This window comes from Pleurodeles waltl, chromosome 6 (genome assembly GCF_031143425.1).
Source record: "Pleurodeles waltl isolate 20211129_DDA chromosome 6, aPleWal1.hap1.20221129, whole genome shotgun sequence".
Taxonomy (NCBI): Eukaryota; Metazoa; Chordata; class Amphibia; order Caudata; family Salamandridae; genus Pleurodeles; species Pleurodeles waltl.
Window position 1 is genome coordinate 709,571,459 of NC_090445.1, and position 21,933 is coordinate 709,593,391.

At 40.6% G+C, this 21,933-nt stretch overlaps 1 protein-coding gene across 1 annotated transcript in view; it reads right to left on the reverse strand.

The window, feature by feature from the left end:
• DMBT1 (deleted in malignant brain tumors 1) overlaps positions 1–21,933 on the reverse strand; it is a 624,760-nt gene that overhangs the window by 375,262 nt on the left and 227,565 nt on the right. Inside the window, exons 26-32 of the mRNA XM_069239169.1 lie at positions 19,992–20,306; positions 16,359–16,382; positions 16,237–16,272; positions 11,340–11,654; positions 7,707–7,730; positions 7,585–7,620; positions 2,688–3,002 (exon numbers count right to left, since the gene is read on the reverse strand). Of these exons, the coding sequence (XP_069095270.1) occupies positions 2,688–3,002; positions 7,585–7,620; positions 7,707–7,730; positions 11,340–11,654; positions 16,237–16,272; positions 16,359–16,382; positions 19,992–20,306 (1,065 nt within the window). The remainder of the gene's footprint in view (positions 1–2,687; positions 3,003–7,584; positions 7,621–7,706; positions 7,731–11,339; positions 11,655–16,236; positions 16,273–16,358; positions 16,383–19,991; positions 20,307–21,933) is intronic.

The window sequence follows — 21,933 nt, forward strand, 5'->3', positions numbered from 1 at the left end:
TTTTACATTTCTTTAATTTCCTCATTTGTAAAAACCTTTAGTAAAAACCCTTCTGACATTTTTAATATGCACCTACATTGCTAGCGAGTGCCCTTTTTTGTTCATTTCTCCAAACATGATTTTATTAAACCAGTTACAGATCACTGACAAAAACTGGAGACACCAATCATTGTCCTCTTTGACTTGTAATTGCACATCATGTGGCAGGATCTTTTCTTACTCCTCCTCATCCCTCTTCTAGCCTCGCATATGACCAAGAGTGCTTCTTTGGATGCAATCCCTAATTTATTTTATGATTCACTTGTTGAGAATGAACACACTCTTGAATGAATGCCATGTAGCTATTGGTCACATAGAGTGCATGAGACTCTAAATGCATTGCCCTTCTTTTCGCAAATCGGATGTGTGGTAATCTTCCACACCAAAACTCTCGCATTTTTTTTGATGAGTAGTGGACCTTATGACAGATTGTTAAAGAAATGAGTCTGTATGCCTGTTTTTCTGAATGGACAAAAGAAAAATTATGTACTCCAAAGTATTGGTTCCTTATCTCTGGATCCTATGGGATTAGTTTGCATGTGGAATGCATTGTTTAACTAATAAGAAGGATCCCTTCTTGTATTTTTTGGTGGCATTATTGTTTCCACAGGGTGGTTGGCTTATTTTACAGATAGTGTGATTTGTTTAACCAATCGAATGGCTCCTTTCATTTTCTGTGTTTTTTGTGATGCAAATCCTTGCAACTCACACAAACACAATACCACAGTGCTGTGGCAGTCTCACCCAATACTTCAGTGCTGTGGCAGTCTTACACAATTATTATATTGTAAGACCTTTTTGCTGATAGGAAAATATAAAACAACTCATTGGCATTTCCTGGCTAATTTGGAGGATTTGTAAATCCAGGAATACCATTAGAAAGATTTCAGGTTTCTGTGACTGGAATATGCCACTCTCAAGTAGTTCTTGTACATTTACTGCTAATCACTACACTACTTCCTACTGGAGAACCACAACAGAGACCATCTACTATTTGTTTTCATCTTCTTCCTTTTTAGGGGACATAAACATTTTACCAACTTCAGCTATGGATTCTGGGGAGAATGAACAGGGCACAGAGCAAATCCAGAAGAAGCTGCTCTGGATACCAGGGAAGATCAGACCACAGAGATTAGGTCTCCATCGGCGTCTATCATTGTAACTGTAATTTTAGACGTTTCATGTGGCAATTATCTAACACCAATCCTGGAGAGAAAAAGTTATCTTCAAAATATGTCACATGTACGTTACTTGACAAGCAACGCAGCCCAGGAAGATATGGGAAATTCTCATTGGAACATCACTGATGCATTAGCATTTTATTGCCTGAGGCTAAGAGTGATTTATTGTAGCCAAACAAAGTAGACTACTAAGAGGTTGCATTTGCATCTGCCATCTCATTACAGAAAGAGCCATCTCTCTTTCCAGCACATTACATAAGACATCCTACAGCAGAAAGAGGGTGAAGGTCATCTATGCTTCACCGCCATTGGCTTGCACTGCCTTGGCTGCATGACGGTGATCTTCATTAAAGAACAGAGTGCACATGGATGAAGAAAAAGAGGTTTGTTACCCTAGCAGGCATGCAGTAAAATATGTTGGTTAGCCAAGTTGCTATTTCACAGTTGCTGTTGTGTTTTTCTTGTTTAAACCCAAAAAATGAAACGTAAAACTAAACAAACTTTAATAGTTAAAAACTGTTGAAGTTAATTGTTTTATAAGTCATTGAGCTTCATTGACAGTTTGAACAACGTACGCCCAAAAGCACATCACCTCTCACCTTGTGAAGTTAGGGCTAGACTTAGCACACTTTTAACCATATACTTCCAACTCCAGCAGTGGATGTCATTTGGACAGACACAGAGTAGGTGGAACGCAGGACTTGGCATTAACTCAGACCCTGCATCCACTTTTCATGGATATCCAACCCTTGCTACCATGCCATTGCAAAGAAAAGTGGCCAAATAAAACAATGTTTTTTGGAGCACCTTTAGTAATAAAAACACTTTTACACTATTATACAGAGGAAGTAAAACTATCCTTTAGTCAACAAAGTTTCCCCTGTAGAATCAGTTGGCAGAAGGGAAAAACTAAGGCCCAACATAATATCCTTAGTTAATGTGATCTGGTTTTTCGCATGAATTTATCCCCATGTCCAGTGGATGCATTTGTGTACCTTTGTCAATAACTACCATGCATGACAAAATAGCATAGCACACACCCTACATGCAGTTCTGTAAAGAAAAGTATGCTATTTATTACCATTACTGAGAGAGGGGAGGGGAGGGCAGCTGAGGGAGCATCATAACCCTATGAAGGCATCACATCTTGTGTGCCATAGCCTCTCCCCATACCAGACAGATGGAAAGAAATGTATGTTCGAAATTATGAAAAAACATGAAGATTTCTCTAATTCGGTAGGCCAACTTAAAAATCAAAGTCAATCTTCTTGGGGCTCTACTTTTGAATCATTTTAATATCACAGAGTTGTCTGAGCCATTCACGCTTGTACAGGTAAAGACAGGTGTGGATTCTGACTGCAAATAGAAAGCAGAGTGCAGACAACATCACTATGGTGAGAAACAAATCCTCTGAAGCACTGACATCAGAGAAGCAACATCTTTGGGTCCAGAAAATGAGTAGTTTACCTGAGCAGGTGACCCCAGCGTCCTCATGGTGGCCACAGTTGTGTCGCATCCAGCCAGAGTGACTGCACTCCGACAGGGAGGACTCTGAGCCCCCGCAGTTGACATCATCCAGAAAAATGCTTCCATTGCCCTGACCAAAGTAGGCAGAGCCAGGAGCAGAAACTGCCCGTCCACAACTGAGCTCTCTGCACACAACTTCTGCATCACTTAGGTCCCACAAGTCATCGCACACTGTCCCCCAGGAGGAGTTATAGTAGACCTCAACGCGGCCGGCGCATCTGCTGCCACCATTCTGGAGTTGGATGGGAATTCGCACTGTAGAAAAAAGCACAGTGAACAGGTCATGATGCTTAGAGTTTTCCAACATACTTGGAAGCATTTGAGTCTAACTGCTTGAGTTTGTTTTCAGTCATCAATAAGTAAGTTCAGTGGTTTTATTAAAGAGGGATTCCTTAAACTAAGAATACCAGAAGGTTTACAAAATATATGGATTAAACTTCTGAACTATCTATAAATTAATGTTTCAAATGTACAAGATTTGCAACTATCTGCTACTATTTGTTTTTGGTTTTCTTTGCTAAAAATGCTATTCACTTGGGAATCGTCATTCCATGTGGTTTATTACATTCACTTTCAAATAGTAAACAAAAAATAGTTTTCAGTGAATTTGATTTTGACCTCACTTTTGTGTTGTTTTAGTTGTGCTGCTTGCTTCACTGTTGAGATTTGTACTTGATAGGAATTCCCTCATAGCAGCTTCTGAGCTCAGCACACTCTACCCGAGGGTAAGGCAAGCTTGCATTGAAGAGTCTTTCATTTGTCTTTCTGAGTTCCCACTTAAGAGTTGTCTTGTAAACCCAGGAATGGTACATCTACAAGCTTTAGGTTACACATCCCTCAGGGATCCTTCTTCCCAGCAGCTCCCTTTGCTGGGAGATGAAGTGGACCAGAGTGTCAGGGCAGATGTAGGACTGTTTGAATTTTAAGCACTGGAGTTAGGTTCACTGGCCACTGGAGTGAAGGTAATTCTCTACAGCTCCATCTTCATTAGAGCTCCTAAAATCCTTCTGTCCTTTTCATCAGGATTTCAAGAACACCTATCTTAAGGCACCTTCATTACACCTTTGGTGTGCCCCTCATTCCATTCACTCATGCCCCAATAATGGAATGCTAAATGCATTCTCCAAAAGCTCTTATTATTGATCTGCCTGCCTTCATCTGCTCTAAAAGAAATTGTCTTATTGGATGGAGGGGGTTAAAACTCTTCTTAAGCAACAACCACAATGCATGTCAGGGTGAAGTACAAAAGTCCCTAAATTAACCTGTGCTCAATCCTCTTGTACCTTAGCACAAAAGCAGCCAGGCTTACCTTATGCAGAACAAAAAAAGTAATAAAGTGAAAACTCAGCACAAGAAAATTGCAACACGAATTGCCAAGAATTGAGATAATTGTAATCAATAAAATGACATTAAAAGTAATTAAATACAATCAGTACAACCGGAGGTATGAATGTTTACAGCTTTTTGGGAGAAATAGTGCTAAAAATGATCAAAGCATCTACCATGAGTATCGGGGGTGCATGAATTCAGGGCAAATGCTAAAGTTCAGGCAAAGAGCAACAGCGTGCAGGTTAGATTCACAAGGTGGATTGGGTGCAGTCTTGGATTGCCTTCAAACTTAGAAGAAACTTGAAAGAAATATTCAGGATAAGGTAGAGTTCAGCAGGGCAAGGCAGCAGGCTGTGGCTGAGAAGTCTTTGTCGGGAAGTGCTGGACGAAGTTTCATTGAAGCCGGCAAGACCAAATTCCTGAGTGGGAGAAGTTAGATTCTCAGGCTGAGGAGGTCATTAAAATCAATAGGTAGTCCTTTGCCACTGAACTAGTGAGAATTTTATTTTTGGACGTGGACAACATTTTTGAACGCGAAAACCTCCAGTGAGATGAAGCAGTAGCTTAAGCGTGCCCTAACAGGCCACATATTGTTGCTCGGTTGTCAATCTGAAGAGTACTTTGCAGCTGTGGGGATGAATGTAACAGGTAAAGTTTGGCTGACCTGTTGCCAAGTATGTCCTTCTCTTCAGTCTGTTCTTCTACAATTTTTTATGAAACAATTTACAAGTTCCTACATTTTAGTTTTAGGGAGAAGCTGTACCTCTTCTACCACTTCCAGACTTTTAGGGGCAGGGCACTTGCGAGTTAGCACACGCTCTAGCAGAGGCCAGTTGGGTTCAAGGTCTCTGGAGGTTGTTATGTTGCTGTAAGTCACACAGGAAGCCACACAAATAGCCCTTGCAGTCATTCTGGGAGCCCTGGATTCAAGCAGCAAAGCAGAACTCTAACACCAGGAAAGAACATCAGGGAAGCAAGGCAGGCATCAAGCACCAAGACACTTATCTGGTGAACAAAGCTGGCCTTAAGCAGTAGAGTATTGTTCTCGGGGTTGGGGCAGCCCTTCTGAAGACTTCCATAGGTCAAGAAGTGTATTGTGCAGCAGTTCTGAGAGTCCAATATTTATAAGGGGTACCAGCCAATGGAGTGGTTGAATCTTCCCAGCTAACCCTAAATCTGGTACTGAAAAGTTATTCCCTTCCCCTGCCAAGCATCTAGGAAGTCTGAGGTGAAAAAAAGCTATTGTCAGCTTAATTTCTATGTGTGCTGCAGTCATCCCTTTGCTGTGTAAGTGGGCAGGGACAGGTCAGTCCCATGTTATTGTGTAGTCACCTATTGTCTAACTGTCAGGGGGGAATACACAAACCCCATCAGTTAAACTATTCATAGTCATATGACCCAGGACACCTACAGCGGGACAGGTTAGTACGAGCAAATGCCAACTCTATAAAGGTGCTATTTTCAGAATTGTGACTTAGAATCTGGCATTAACATTCAAGCAAATTTTAAAATACAATCTATATAAATCCAAATATGGTATGTCTACCTGTACACAATAAAATGTTAACACTTACTAAATGTAATATGGAAACAAATGTAATACTATGCAAGAGGTAAGTCTTACCGTAGTAAAAAACAAATGTAGGAGTTCTTCACTAACAGGACATGCAAAGCTTAAAATACATGTCCTGCCTTTTAATAAATTGTACTCTACCCTATGGGCTGTTTAGAACCTAACTTTTGTGAGAGATACGTATTAAATATGAAGGTTTAGACCAAGGAAAATTTTTATTCTGCTAGGTGAAACTGGCAGTTTGAAACTAGACTACAGTCTACAATGGTAGGCCTGAGACATGTTTTAATGGCTGCTGTAGTAGGTGACACAAAGTATGCTGTAGGTCTGCTAGTAGTATTTGAATTACAGAGCCTGGGAAGATGCACTACAATACACTAGGAGCTTATGAGTAAATGAAATGTGCCAATCAGGTGTTAGCCACTTTTACCATGCTTTAGGGAGGCAGCACAAACACTTTAGCACTGGGTAGAGGTAAAGTGCACAGAGTTCTAATACCAATAAAGAAATTCAAAACAGGAGGGGGAAGACAAATGGTTTGGAGGTGACCCTGCAGAGATTGCCAAGTCCTTCATGCTCCAACCTTAAGGCGTCTTCGTGGATCGCTAGAAACCACAACAGAGAATTTGAACCAAAAGAGTGTATGCAAAGCATTTAGACTACATCTGTTGTTTCTCCTTTGCTCTCTATGTGGTAGCTAGATCAGGTTCTGCCCTTTGGTCTTCAGAGGTTATTGGTAACAACTCAGTGCTAATGTCTTCCTTCTCCATCACCTAATTAGGAAACTACCAGAGTTCAAAGCTGTTAAGTGTGGACATTAATGAGGTTCTAAGGTCTGACAGGAAAGAGAAAGGACATATGGCAGCAGCATAACATTTTGCAATATAATTCGCATTGCGAATGGTGGAGAGGTATGGACTCCTACTTCTTTACTTGTTGAAAGTTTATTTAGCCATTGTGTACTTCAAATATCGGGATTATGTATGTAGTGCTTTCTGACTGGAAATTTTGCGTAATAACAGGCTATATACAGAGGTGTCGTCAAAGCTAAGCAGGAGACTAATTATCATTTTTTCATGCATTGTAAGACATATCTTTTGGAATAACACTCATGGGCTGCCTAGAAGTCATGTCAAAGTACCTGAGGAGCCTTAAGCAGAAACCTGCATTGAGATCATCGAATGCTTTAAATTCAAAAGACAAGAAAATTCATGCACTGTGCAACATGTTCACTTCATACCTTTAGTTTTAAAAGCATATTAAATGATAAAGCTCCAATCTAAGGAATTATGTAGAATTAGAAAAGCAGGGGAAACAAATAAAAAATGCCTGGATGAGATAAAAGTACTTATATTGGACAATGAGTGGGAGAGGTAATCCCCGTGGCTTGACTTGTGTCTCTTTCACGAAAATAATGGGATTCCAGTGATGTGCTGAGGACAGCATGAGAAGCTTCTTTTCTTAAACACAAATACAAGTAATGAAGGTTTCTGTGTTTTTCAAATGAGACCTTTGCCACCGAGGCATGCATTAATTTAACATTTAAACACCAGGGTAGGCCTGCTTTTAAAAACTGTTTTGAAAAATTTAATTTGTTTTTGGCCAGCAATAGATTAGGATATTCAAGGATTGTCATGTTACCAGTCACCATTGTAATACTAACATATCTATTAGGAATTCACAGGTTATAGTAGGGGCTTACACCCGACCAACCTCATATTGTCTGAATACAGAATCCCAAAACCAGAAAAGTCTGGAGTGATGTATTTACTCGTAAAGATACCTTAATGGATGTGTTGCTGTTATGACTTCACAAGTGAAATTACAGACCGAAACATTGATATTGCATTGGTATTAGGTGAAAATGTAAGACACCAGCATCTTTTAAGCACATTTCCACATTGTAAACACTTATGTTAACACAAAATGTCCTACCTGTGGGATATGTACTTCTAGAAACATGGGTTGTAGCTGGGAAAGAAGAGAAAAGAACATTGTGTGAGTGCTCAAGATGGCTCATGCAGACCACACAGCAGTGACTGAACTGTAGCTCATACCTGTTGTTGATGTTGGGATGGCATCTACAAGAAAGGAAAACTCAGAATTAGCACTCTTTATAACTGAACCGTAGGGACTCCAGATAAATTATGTCATATGATTTGAGCCTTTCACCTCTCGGAGCAAAGTTCTATTCTAGACTCTGTTAGTGAATGTTGTGGAAATAGAAGTGTGAATAGGGATATCAGCCTGCAGGGAAGACCCATTATTTTGGGCAGAGGGGCTCTGCCTCCCCTCAGTTTTGCAAAAAATGATGAGTGTCTGGGAAGCTGAGCAAAGGTCAGCCTAACAAACACCCTCTACATCAGGGTCTAGCAGCCAGGCACTTTACATGTGCTACATGCACCGGCATCTGGCAGCCTGAACGAAGCTTTGACCAGCTGAAGATTTCCCAAATCCAAGGGCGTGACAACAGCACATGTCCTTTAGTCATGTGAAGCAGGTGTTGACTGTTGAGCGTGACATATGTCATCACACAGTACCCTCTTAATGTAGGTTATCTACTCAGAGCCTGTAGGTAAATGGCCTATGGCCAGACATTGCACCATATTTTTAAAGACTTCTGACCCTAGCTGTATGACATTGAGCCATGCAACGTAGGGTGGTCCACAGGTCCTGGCCTCTGTCCTGGTCCTGCAGTCCACTGTCTTCAGCTGTCTGAGTCCTGCTACATATAGGCTGTGCATGGGGGGTTGGGCTATAGAACCAGTGTGCTGGCTTTGCCTACAACTGAACCAACACAGGTTGGCCCTCCTGCCGCTCCATACAATCTAAAGCCTTGTGCAGTTGGTTGGGTAAAAGGACCCAGCCTACATCAAGCTCCTGCACACAACCAACAAAATATATTTGTTTTACTTTTTTTTTTTTATGGTTCTTGCTTTTAAAAATGAACCGTTTTATGTTTAATTTCCTTTTCTTTTTCAAAAACTGTTTTTTAATATTTGTTTTTACATTTCTTTAATTTCCTCATTTGTAAAAACCTTTAGTAAAAACCCTTCTGACATTTTTAATATGCACCTACATTGCTAGGGAGTGCCCTTTTTTGTTCATTTCTCCAAACATGATTTTATTAAACCAGTTACAGATCACTGACAAAAACTGGAGACACCAATCATTGTCCTCTTTGACTTGTAATTGCACATCATGTGGCAGGATCTTTTCTTACTCCTCCTCATCCCTCTTCTAGCCTCGCATATGACCAAGAGTGCTTCTTTGGATGCAATCCCTAATTTATTTTATGATTCACTTGTTGAGAATGAACACACTCTTGAATGAATGCCATGTAGCTATTGGTCACATAGAGTGCATGAGACTCTAAATGCATTGCCCTTCTTTTCGCAAATCGGATGTGTGGTAATCTTCCACACCAAAACTCTCGCATTTTTTTTGATGAGTAGTGGACCTTATGACAGATTGTTAAAGAAATGAGTCTGTATGCCTGTTTTTCTGAAAGGACAAAAGAAAAATTATGTACTCCAAAGTATTGGTTCCTTATCTCTGGATCCTATGGGATTAGTTTGCATGTGGAATGCATTGTTTAACTAATAAGAAGGATCCCTTCTTGTATTTTTTGGTGGCATTATTGTTTCCACAGGGTGGTTGGCTTATTTTACAGATAGTGTGATTTGTTTAACCAATCGAATGGCTCCTTTCATTTTCTGTGTTTTTTGTGATGCAAATCCTTGCAACTCACACAAACACAATACCACAGTGCTGTGGCAGTCTCACCCAATACTTCAGTGCTGTGGCAGTCTTACACAATTATTATATTGTAAGACCTTTTTGCTGATAGGAAAATATAAAACAACTCATTGGCATTTCCTGGCTAATTTGGAGGATTTGTAAATCCAGGAATACCATTAGAAAGATTTCAGGTTTCTGTGACTGGAATATGCCACTCTCAAGTAGTTCTTGTACATTTACTGCTAATCACTACACTACTTCCTACTGGAGAACCACAACAGAGACCATCTACTATTTGTTTTCATCTTCTTCCTTTTTAGGGGACATAAACATTTTACCAACTTCAGCTATGGATTCTGGGGAGAATGAACAGGGCACAGAGCAAATCCAGAAGAAGCTGCTCTGGATACCAGGGAAGATCAGACCACAGAGATTAGGTCTCCATCGGCGTCTATCATTGTAACTGTAATTTTAGACGTTTCATGTGGCAATTATCTAACACCAATCCTGGAGAGAAAAAGTTATCTTCAAAATATGTCACATGTACGTTACTTGACAAGCAACGCAGCCCAGGAAGATATGGGAAATTCTCATTGGAACATCACTGATGCATTAGCATTTTATTGCCTGAGGCTAAGAGTGATTTATTGTAGCCAAACAAAGTAGACTACTAAGAGGTTGCATTTGCATCTGCCATCTCATTACAGAAAGAGCCATCTCTCTTTCCAGCACATTACATAAGACATCCTACAGCAGAAAGAGGGTGAAGGTCATCTATGCTTCACCGCCATTGGCTTGCACTGCCTTGGCTGCATGACGGTGATCTTCATTAAAGAACAGAGTGCACATGGATGAAGAAAAAGAGGTTTGTTACCCTAGCAGGCATGCAGTAAAATATGTTGGTTAGCCAAGTTGCTATTTCACAGTTGCTGTTGTGTTTTTCTTGTTTAAACCCAAAAAATGAAACGTACAACTAAACAAACTTTAATAGTTAAAAACTGTTGAAGTTAATTGTTTTATAAGTCATTGAGCTTCATTGACAGTTTGAACAACGTACGCCCAAAAGCACATCACCTCTCACCTTGTGAAGTTAGGGCTAGACTTAGCACACTTTTAACCATATACTTCCAACTCCAGCAGTGGATGTCATTTGGACAGACACAGAGTAGGTGGAACGCAGGACTTGGCATTAACTCAGACCCTGCATCCACTTTTCATGGATATCCAACCCTTGCTACCATGCCATTGCAAAGAAAAGTGGCCAAATAAAACAATGTTTTTTGGAGCACCTTTAGTAATAAAAACACTTTTACACTATTATACAGAGGAAGTAAAACTATCCTTTAGTCAACAAAGTTTCCCCTGTAGAATCAGTTGGCAGAAGGGAAAAACTAAGGCCCAACATAATATCCTTAGTTAATGTGATCTGGTTTTTCGCATGAATTTATCCCCATGTCCAGTGGATGCATTTGTGTACCTTTGTCAATAACTACCATGCATGACAAAATAGCATAGCACACACCCTACATGCAGTTCTGTAAAGAAAAGTATGCTATTTATTACCATTACTGAGAGAGGGGAGGGGAGGGCAGCTGAGGGAGCATCATAACCCTATGAAGGCATCACATCTTGTGTGCCATAGCCTCTCCCCATACCAGACAGATGGAAAGAAATGTATGTTCGAAATTATGAAAAAACATGAAGATTTCTCTAATTCGGTAGGCCAACTTAAAAATCAAAGTCAATCTTCTTGGGGCTCTACTTTTGAATCATTTTAATATCACAGAGTTGTCTGAGCCATTCACGCTTGTACAGGTAAAGACAGGTGTGGATTCTGACTGCAAATAGAAAGCAGAGTGCAGACAACATCACTATGGTGAGAAACAAATCCTCTGAAGCACTGACATCAGAGAAGCAACATCTTTGGGTCCAGAAAATGAGTAGTTTACCTGAGCAGGTGACCCCAGCGTCCTCATGGTGGCCACAGTTGTGTCGCATCCAGCCAGAGTGACTGCACTCCGACAGGGAGGACTCTGAGCCCCCGCAGTTGACATCATCCAGAAAAATGCTTCCATTGCCCTGACCAAAGTAGGCAGAGCCAGGAGCAGAAACTGCCCGTCCACAACTGAGCTCTCTGCACACAACTTCTGCATCACTTAGGTCCCACAAGTCATCGCACACTGTCCCCCAGGAGGAGTTATAGTAGACCTCAACGCGGCCGGCGCATCTGCTGCCACCATTCTGGAGTTGGATGGGAATTCGCACTGTAGAAAAAAGCACAGTGAACAGGTCATGATGCTTAGAGTTTTCCAACATACTTGGAAGCATTTGAGTCTAACTGCTTGAGTTTGTTTTCAGTCATCAATAAGTAAGTTCAGTGGTTTTATTAAAGAGGGATTCCTTAAACTAAGAATACCAGAAGGTTTACAAAATATATGGATTAAACTTCTGAACTATCTATAAATTAATGTTTCAAATGTACAAGATTTGCAACTATCTGCTACTATTTGTTTTTGGTTTTCTTTGCTAAAAATGCTATTCACTTGGGAATCGTCATTCCATGTGGTTTATTACATTCACTTTCAAATAGTAAACAAAAAATAGTTTTCAGTGAATTTGATTTTGACCTCACTTTTGTGTTGTTTTAGTTGTGCTGCTTGCTTCACTGTTGAGATTTGTACTTGATAGGAATTCCCTCATAGCAGCTTCTGAGCTCAGCACACTCTACCCGAGGGTAAGGCAAGCTTGCATTGAAGAGTCTTTCATTTGTCTTTCTGAGTTCCCACTTAAGAGTTGTCTTGTAAACCCAGGAATGGTACATCTACAAGCTTTAGGTTACACATCCCTCAGGGATCCTTCTTCCCAGCAGCTCCCTTTGCTGGGAGATGAAGTGGACCAGAGTGTCAGGGCAGATGTAGGACTGTTTGAATTTTAAGCACTGGAGTTAGGTTCACTGGCCACTGGAGTGAAGGTAATTCTCTACAGCTCCATCTTCATTAGAGCTCCTAAAATCCTTCTGTCCTTTTCATCAGGATTTCAAGAACACCTATCTTAAGGCACCTTCATTACACCTTTGGTGTGCCCCTCATTCCATTCACTCATGCCCCAATAATGGAATGCTAAATGCATTCTCCAAAAGCTCTTATTATTGATCTGCCTGCCTTCATCTGCTCTAAAAGAAATTGTCTTATTGGATGGAGGGGGTTAAAACTCTTCTTAAGCAACAACCACAATGCATGTCAGGGTGAAGTACAAAAGTCCCTAAATTAACCTGTGCTCAATCCTCTTGTACCTTAGCACAAAAGCAGCCAGGCTTACCTTATGCAGAACAAAAAAAGTAATAAAGTGAAAACTCAGCACAAGAAAATTGCAACACGAATTGCCAAGAATTGAGATAATTGTAATCAATAAAATGACATTAAAAGTAATTAAATACAATCAGTACAACCGGAGGTATGAATGTTTACAGCTTTTTGGGAGAAATAGTGCTAAAAATGATCAAAGCATCTACCATGAGTATCGGGGGTGCATGAATTCAGGGCAAATGCTAAAGTTCAGGCAAAGAGCAACAGCGTGCAGGTTAGATTCACAAGGTGGATTGGGTGCAGTCTTGGATTGCCTTCAAACTTAGAAGAAACTTGAAAGAAATATTCAGGATAAGGTAGAGTTCAGCAGGGCAAGGCAGCAGGCTGTGGCTGAGAAGTCTTTGTCGGGAAGTGCTGGACGAAGTTTCATTGAAGCCGGCAAGACCAAATTCCTGAGTGGGAGAAGTTAGATTCTCAGGCTGAGGAGGTCATTAAAATCAATAGGTAGTCCTTTGCCACTGAACTAGTGAGAATTTTATTTTTGGACGTGGACAACATTTTTGAACGCGAAAACCTCCAGTGAGATGAAGCAGTAGCTTAAGCGTGCCCTAACAGGCCACATATTGTTGCTCGGTTGTCAATCTGAAGAGTACTTTGCAGCTGTGGGGATGAATGTAACAGGTAAAGTTTGGCTGACCTGCTGCCAAGTATGTCCTTCTCTTCAGTCTGTTCTTCTACAATTTTTTATGAAACAATTTACAAGTTCCTACATTTTAGTTTTAGGGAGAAGCTGTACCTCTTCTACCACTTCCAGACTTTTAGGGGCAGGGCACTTGCGAGTTAGCACACGCTCTAGCAGAGGCCAGTTGGGTTCAAGGTCTCTGGAGGTTGTTATGTTGCTGTAAGTCACACAGGAAGCCACACAAATAGCCCTTGCAGTCATTCTGGGAGCCCTGGATTCAAGCAGCAAAGCAGAACTCTAACACCAGGAAAGAACATCAGGGAAGCAAGGCAGGCATCAAGCACCAAGACACTTATCTGGTGAACAAAGCTGGCCTTAAGCAGTAGAGTATTGTTCTCGGGGTTGGGGCAGCCCTTCTGAAGACTTCCATAGGTCAAGAAGTGTATTGTGCAGCAGTTCTGAGAGTCCAATATTTATAAGGGGTACCAGCCAATGGAGTGGTTGAATCTTCCCAGCTAACCCTAAATCTGGTACTGAAAAGTTATTCCCTTCCCCTGCCAAGCATCTAGGAAGTCTGAGGTGAAAAAAAGCTATTGTCAGCTTAATTTCTATGTGTGCTGCAGTCATCCCTTTGCTGTGTAAGTGGGCAGGGACAGGTCAGTCCCATGTTATTGTGTAGTCACCTATTGTCTAACTGTCAGGGGGGAATACACAAACCCCATCAGCTAAACTATTCATAGTCATATGACCCAGGACACCTACAGCGGGACAGGTTAGTACGAGCAAATGCCAACTCTATAAAGGTGCTATTTTCAGAATTGTGACTTAGAATCTGGCATTAACATTCAAGCAAATTTTAAAATACAATCTATATAAATCCAAATATGGTATGTCTACCTGTACACAATAAAATGTTAACACTTACTAAATGTAATATGGAAACAAATGTAATACTATGCAAGAGGTAAGTCTTACCGTAGTAAAAAACAAATGTAGGAGTTCTTCACTAACAGGACATGCAAAGCTTAAAATACATGTCCTGCCTTTTAATAAATTGTACTCTACCCTATGGGCTGTTTAGAACCTAACTTTTGTGAGAGATACGTATTAAATATGAAGGTTTAGACCAAGGAAAATTTTTATTCTGCTAGGTGAAACTGGCAGTTTGAAACTAGACTACAGTCTACAATGGTAGGCCTGAGACATGTTTTAATGGCTGCTGTAGTAGGTGACACAAAGTATGCTGTAGGTCTGCTAGTAGTATTTGAATTACAGAGCCTGGGAAGATGCACTACAATACACTAGGAGCTTATGAGTAAATGAAATGTGCCAATCAGGTGTTAGCCACTTTTACCATGCTTTAGGGAGGCAGCACAAACACTTTAGCACTGGGTAGAGGTAAAGTGCACAGAGTTCTAATACCAATAAAGAAATTCAAAACAGGAGGGGGAAGACAAATGGTTTGGAGGTGACCCTGCAGAGATTGCCAAGTCCTTCATGCTCCAACCTTAAGGCGTCTTCGTGGATCGCTAGAAACCACAACAGAGAATTTGAACCAAAAGAGTGTATGCAAAGCATTTAGACTACATCTGTTGTTTCTCCTTTGCTCTCTATGTGGTAGCTAGATCAGGTTCTGCCCTTTGGTCTTCAGAGGTTATTGGTAACAACTCAGTGCTAATGTCTTCCTTCTCCATCACCTAATTAGGAAACTACCAGAGTTCAAAGCTGTTAAGTGTGGACATTAATGAGGTTCTAAGGTCTGACAGGAAAGAGAAAGGACATATGGCAGCAGCATAACATTTTGCAATATAATTCGCATTGCGAATGGTGGAGAGGTATGGACTCCTACTTCTTTACTTGTTGAAAGTTTATTTAGCCATTGTGTACTTCAAATATCGGGATTATGTATGTAGTGCTTTCTGACTGGAAATTTTGCGTAATAACAGGCTATATACAGAGGTGTCGTCAAAGCTAAGCAGGAGACTAATTATCATTTTTTCATGCATTGTAAGACATATCTTTTGGAATAACACTCATGGGCTGCCTAGAAGTCATGTCAAAGTACCTGAGGAGCCTTAAGCAGAAACCTGCATTGAGATCATCGAATGCTTTAAATTCAAAAGACAAGAAAATTCATGCACTGTGCAACATGTTCACTTCATACCTTTAGTTTTAAAAGCATATTAAATGATAAAGCTCCAATCTAAGGAATTATGTAGAATTAGAAAAGCAGGGGAAACAAATAAAAAATGCCTGGATGAGATAAAAGTACTTATATTGGACAATGAGTGGGAGAGGTAATCCCCGTGGCTTGACTTGTGTCTCTTTCACGAAAATAATGGGATTCCAGTGATGTGCTGAGGACAGCATGAGAAGCTTCTTTTCTTAAACACAAATACAAGTAATGAAGGTTTCTGTGTTTTTCAAATGAGACCTTTGCCACCGAGGCATGCATTAATTTAACATTTAAACACCAGGGTAGGCCTGCTTTTAAAAACTGTTTTGAAAAATTTAATTTGTTTTTGGCCAGCAATAGATTAGGATATTCAAGGATTGTCATGTTACCAGTCACCATTGTAATACTAACATATCTATTAGGAATTCACAGGTTATAGTAGGGGCTTACACCCGACCAACCTCATATTGTCTGAATACAGAATCCCAAAACCAGAAAAGTCTGGAGTGATGTATTTACTCGTAAAGATACCTTAATGGATGTGTTGCTGTTATGACTTCACAAGTGAAATTACAGACCGAAACATTGATATTGCATTGGTATTAGGTGAAAATGTAAGACACCAGCATCTTTTAAGCACATTTCCACATTGTAAACACTTATGTTAACACAAAATGTCCTACCTGTGGGATATGTACTTCTAGAAACATGGGTTGTAGCTGGGAAAGAAGAGAAAAGAACATTGTGTGAGTGCTCAAGATGGCTCATGCAGACCACACAGCAGTGACTGAACTGTAGCTCATACCTGTTGTTGATATTGGGATGGCATCTACAAGAAAGGAAAACTCAGAATTAGCACTCTTTATAACTGAACCGTAGGGACTCCAGATAAATTATGTCATATGATTTGAGCCTTTCACCTCTCGGAGCAAAGTTCTATTCTAGACTCTGTTAGTGAATGTTGTGGAAATAGAAGTGTGAATAGGGATATCAGCCTGCAGGGAAGACCCATTATTTTGGGCAGAGGGGCTCTGCCTCCCCTCAGTTTTGCAAAAAATGATGAGTGTCTGGGAAGCTGAGCAAAGGTCAGCCTAACAAACACCCTCTACATCAGGGTCTAGCAGCCAGGCACTTTACATGTGCTACATGCACCGGCATCTGGCAGCCTGAACGAAGCTTTGACCAGCTGAAGATTTCCCAAATCCAAGGGCGTGACAACAGCACATGTCCTTTAGTCATGTGAAGCAGGTGTTGACTGTTGAGCGTGACATATGTCATCACACAGTACCCTCTTAATGTAGGTTATCTACTCAGAGCCTGTAGGTAAATGGCCTATGGCCAGACATTGCACCATATTTTTAAAGACTTCTGACCCTAGCTGTATGACATTGAGCCATGCAACGTAGGGTGGTCCACAGGTCCTGGCCTCTGTCCTGGTCCTGCAGTCCACTGTCTTCAGCTGTCTGAGTCCTGCTACATATAGGCTGTGCATGGGGGGTTGGGCTATAGAACCAGTGTGCTGGCTTTGCCTACAACTGAACCAACACAGGTTGGCCCTCCTGCCGCTCCATACAATCTAAAGCCTTGTGCAGTTGGTTGGGTAAAAGGACCCAGCCTACATCAAGCTCCTGCACACAACCAACAAAATATATTTGTTTTACTTTTTTTTTTTTATGGTTCTTGCTTTTAAAAATGAACCGTTTTATGTTTAATTTCCTTTTCTTTTTCAAAAACTGTTTTTTAATATTTGTTTTTACATTTCTTTAATTTCCTCATTTGTAAAAACCTTTAGTAAAAACCCTTCTGACATTTTTAATATGCACCTACATTGCTAGGGAGTGCCCTTTTTTGTTCATTTCTCCAAACATGATTTTATTAAACCAGTTACAGATCACTGACAAAAACTGGAGACACCAATCATTGTCCTCTTTGACTTGTAATTGCACATCATGTGGCAGGATCTTTTCTTACTCCTCCTCATCCCTCTTCTAGCCTCGCATATGACCAAGAGTGCTTCTTTGGATGCAATCCCTAATTTATTTTATGATTCACTTGTTGAGAATGAACACACTCTTGAATGAATGCCATGTAGCTATTGGTCACATAGAGTGCATGAGACTCTAAATGCATTGCCCTTCTTTTCGCAAATCGGATGTGTGGTAATCTTCCACACCAAAACTCTCGCATTTTTTTTGATGAGTAGTGGACCTTATGACAGATTGTTAAAGAAATGAGTCTGTATGCCTGTTTTTCTGAATGGACAAAAGAAAAATTATGTACTCCAAAGTATTGGTTCCTTATCTCTGGATCCTATGGGATTAGTTTGCATGTGGAATGCATTGTTTAACTAATAAGAAGGATCCCTTCTTGTATTTTTTGGTGGCATTATTGTTTCCACAGGGTGGTTGGCTTATTTTACAGATAGTGTGATTTGTTTAACCAATCGAATGGCTCCTTTCATTTTCTGTGTTTTTTGTGATGCAAATCCTTGCAACTCACACAAACACAATACCACAGTGCTGTGGCAGTCTCACCCAATACTTCAGTGCTGTGGCAGTCTTACACAATTATTATATTGTAAGACCTTTTTGCTGATAGGAAAATATAAAACAACTCATTGGCATTTCCTGGCTAATTTGGAGGATTTGTAAATCCAGGAATACCATTAGAAAGATTTCAGGTTTCTGTGACTGGAATATGCCACTCTCAAGTAGTTCTTGTACATTTACTGCTAATCACTACACTACTTCCTACTGGAGAACCACAACAGAGACCATCTACTATTTGTTTTCATCTTCTTCCTTTTTAGGGGACATAAACATTTTACCAACTTCAGCTATGGATTCTGGGGAGAATGAACAGGGCACAGAGCAAATCCAGAAGAAGCTGCTCTGGATACCAGGGAAGATCAGACCACAGAGATTAGGTCTCCATCGGCGTCTATCATTGTAACTGTAATTTTAGACGTTTCATGTGGCAATTATCTAACACCAATCCTGGAGAGAAAAAGTTATCTTCAAAATATGTCACATGTACGTTACTTGACAAGCAACGCAGCCCAGGAAGATATGGGAAATTCTCATTGGAACATCACTGATGCATTAGCATTTTATTGCCTGAGGCTAAGAGTGATTTATTGTAGCCAAACAAAGTAGACTACTAAGAGGTTGCATTTGCATCTGCCATCTCATTACAGAAAGAGCCATCTCTCTTTCCAGCACATTACATAAGACATCCTACAGCAGAAAGAGGGTGAAGGTCATCTATGCTTCACCGCCATTGGCTTGCACTGCCTTGGCTGCATGACGGTGATCTTCATTAAAGAACAGAGTGCACATGGATGAAGAAAAAGAGGTTTGTTACCCTAGCAGGCATGCAGTAAAATATGTTGGTTAGCCAAGTTGCTATTTCACAGTTGCTGTTGTGTTTTTCTTGTTTAAACCCAAAAAATGAAACGTAAAACTAAACAAACTTTAATAGTTAAAAACTGTTGAAGTTAATTGTTTTATAAGTCATTGAGCTTCATTGACAGTTTGAACAACGTACGCCCAAAAGCACATCACCTCTCACCTTGTGAAGTTAGGGCTAGACTTAGCACACTTTTAACCATATACTTCCAACTCCAGCAGTGGATGCCATTTGGACAGACACAGAGTAGGTGGGACGCAGGACTTGGCATTAACTCAGACCCTGCATCCACTTTTCATGGATATCCAACCCTTGCTACCATGCCATTGCAAAGAAAAGTGGCCAAATAAAACAATGTTTTTTGGAGCACCTTTAGTAATAAAAACACTTTTACACTATTATACAGAGGAAGTAAAACTATCCTTTAGTCAACAAAGTTTCCCCTATAGAATCAGTTGGCAGAAGGGAAAAACTAAGGCCCAACATAATATCCTTAGTTAATGTGATCTGGTTTTTCGCATGAATTTATCCCCATGTCCAGTGGATGCATTAGTGTACCTTTGTCAATAACTACCATGCATGACAAAATAGCATAGCACACACCCTACATGCAGTTCTGTAAAGAAAAGTATGCTATTTATTACCATTACTGAGAGAGGGGAGGGGAGGGCAGCTGAGGGAGCATCATAACCCTATGAAGGCATCACATCTTGTGTGCCATAGCCTCTCCCCATACCAGACAGATGGAAAGAAATGTATGTTCGAAATTATGAAAAAACATGAAGATTTCTCTAATTCGGTAGGCCAACTTAAAAATCAAAGTCAATCTTCTTGGGGCTCTACTTTTGAATCATTTTAATATCACAGAGTTGTCTGAGCCATTCACGCTTGTACAGGTAAAGACAGGTGTGGATTCTGACTGCAAATAGAAAGCAGAGTGCAGACAACATCACTATGGTGAGAAACAAATCCTCTGAAGCACTGACATCAGAGAAGCAACATCTTTGGGTCCAGAAAATGAGTAGTTTACCTGAGCAGGTGACCCCAGCGTCCTCATGGTGGCCACAGTTGTGTCGCATCCAGCCAGAGTGACTGCACTCCGACAGGGAGGACTCTGAGCCCCCGCAGTTGACATCATCCAGAAAAATGCTTCCATTGCCCTGACCAAAGTAGGCAGAGCCAGGAGCAGAAACTGCCCGTCCACAACTGAGCTCTCTGCACACAACTTCTGCATCACTTAGGTCCCACAAGTCATCGCACACTGTCCCCCAGGAGGAGTTATAGTAGACCTCAACGCGGCCGGCGCATCTGCTGCCACCATTCTGGAGTCGGATGGGAATTCGCACTGTAGAAAAAAGCACAGTGAACAGGTCATGATGCTTAGAGTTTTCCAACATACTTGGAAGCATTTGAGTCTAACTGCTTGAGTTTGTTTTCAGTCATCAATAAGTAAGTTCAGTGGTTTTATTAAAGAGGGATTCCTTAAACTAAGAATACCAGAAGGTTTACAAAATATATGGATTAAACTTCTGAACTATCTATAAATTAATGTTTCAAATGTACAAGATTTGCAACTATCTGCTACTATTTGTTTTTGGTTTTCTTTGCTAAAAATGCTATTCACTTGGGAATCGTCATTCCATGTGGTTTATTACATTCACTTTCAAATAGTAAACAAAAAATAGTTTTCAGTGAATTTGATTTTGACCTCACTTTTGTGTTGTTTTAGTTGTGCTGCTTGCTTCACTGTTGAGATTTGTACTTGATAGGAATTCCCTCATAGCAGCTTCTGAGCTCAGCACACTCTACCCGAGGGTAAGGCAAGCTTGCATTGAAGAGTCTTTCATTTGTCTTTCTGAGTTCCCACTTAAGAGTTGTCTTGTAAACCCAGGAATGGTACATCTACAAGCTTTAGGTTACACATCCCTCAGGGATCCTTCTTCCCAGCAGCTCCCTTTGCTGGGAGATGAAGTGGACCAGAGTGTCAGGGCAGATGTAGGACTGTTTGAATTTTAAGCACTGGAGTTAGGTTCACTGGCCACTGGAGTGAAGGTAATTCTCTACAGCTCCATCTTCATTAGAGCTCCTAAAATCCTTCTGTCCTTTTCATCAGGATTTCAAGAACACCTATCTTAAGGCACCTTCATTACACCTTTGGTGTGCCCCTCATTCCATTCACTCATGCCCCAATAATGGAATGCTAAATGCATTCTCCAAAAGCTCTTATTATTGATCTGCCTGCCTTCATCTGCTCTAAAAGAAATTGTCTTATTGGATGGAGGGGGTTAAAACTCTTCTTAAGCAACAACCACAATGCATGTCAGGGTGAAGTACAAAAGTCCCTAAATTAACCTGTGCTCAATCCTCTTGTACCTTAGCACAAAAGCAGACAGGCTTACCTTATGCAGAACAAAAAAAGTAATAAAGTGAAAACTCAGCACAAGAAAATTGCAACACGAATTGCCAAGAATTGAGATAATTGTAATCAATAAAATGACATTAAAAGTAATTAAATACAATCAGTACAACCGGAGGTATGAATGTTTACAGCTTTTTGGGAGAAATAGTGCTAAAAATGATCAAAGCATCTACCATGAGTATCGGGGGTGCATGAATTCAGGGCAAATGCTAAAGTTCAGGCAAAGAGCAACAGCGTGCAGGTTAGATTCACAAGGTGGATTGGGTGCAGTCTTGGATTGCCTTCAAACTTAGAAGAAACTTGAAAGAAATATTCAGGATAAGGTAGAGTTCAGCAGGGCAAGGCAGCAGGCTGTGGCTGAGAAGTCTTTGTCGGGAAGTGCTGGACGAAGTTTCATTGAAGCCGGCAAGACCAAATTCCTGAGTGGGAGAAGTTAGATTCTCAGGCTGAGGAGGTCATTAAAATCAATAGGTAGTCCTTTGCCACTGAACTAGTGAGAATTTTATTTTTGGACGTGGACAACATTTTTGAACGCGAAAACCTCCAGTGAGAT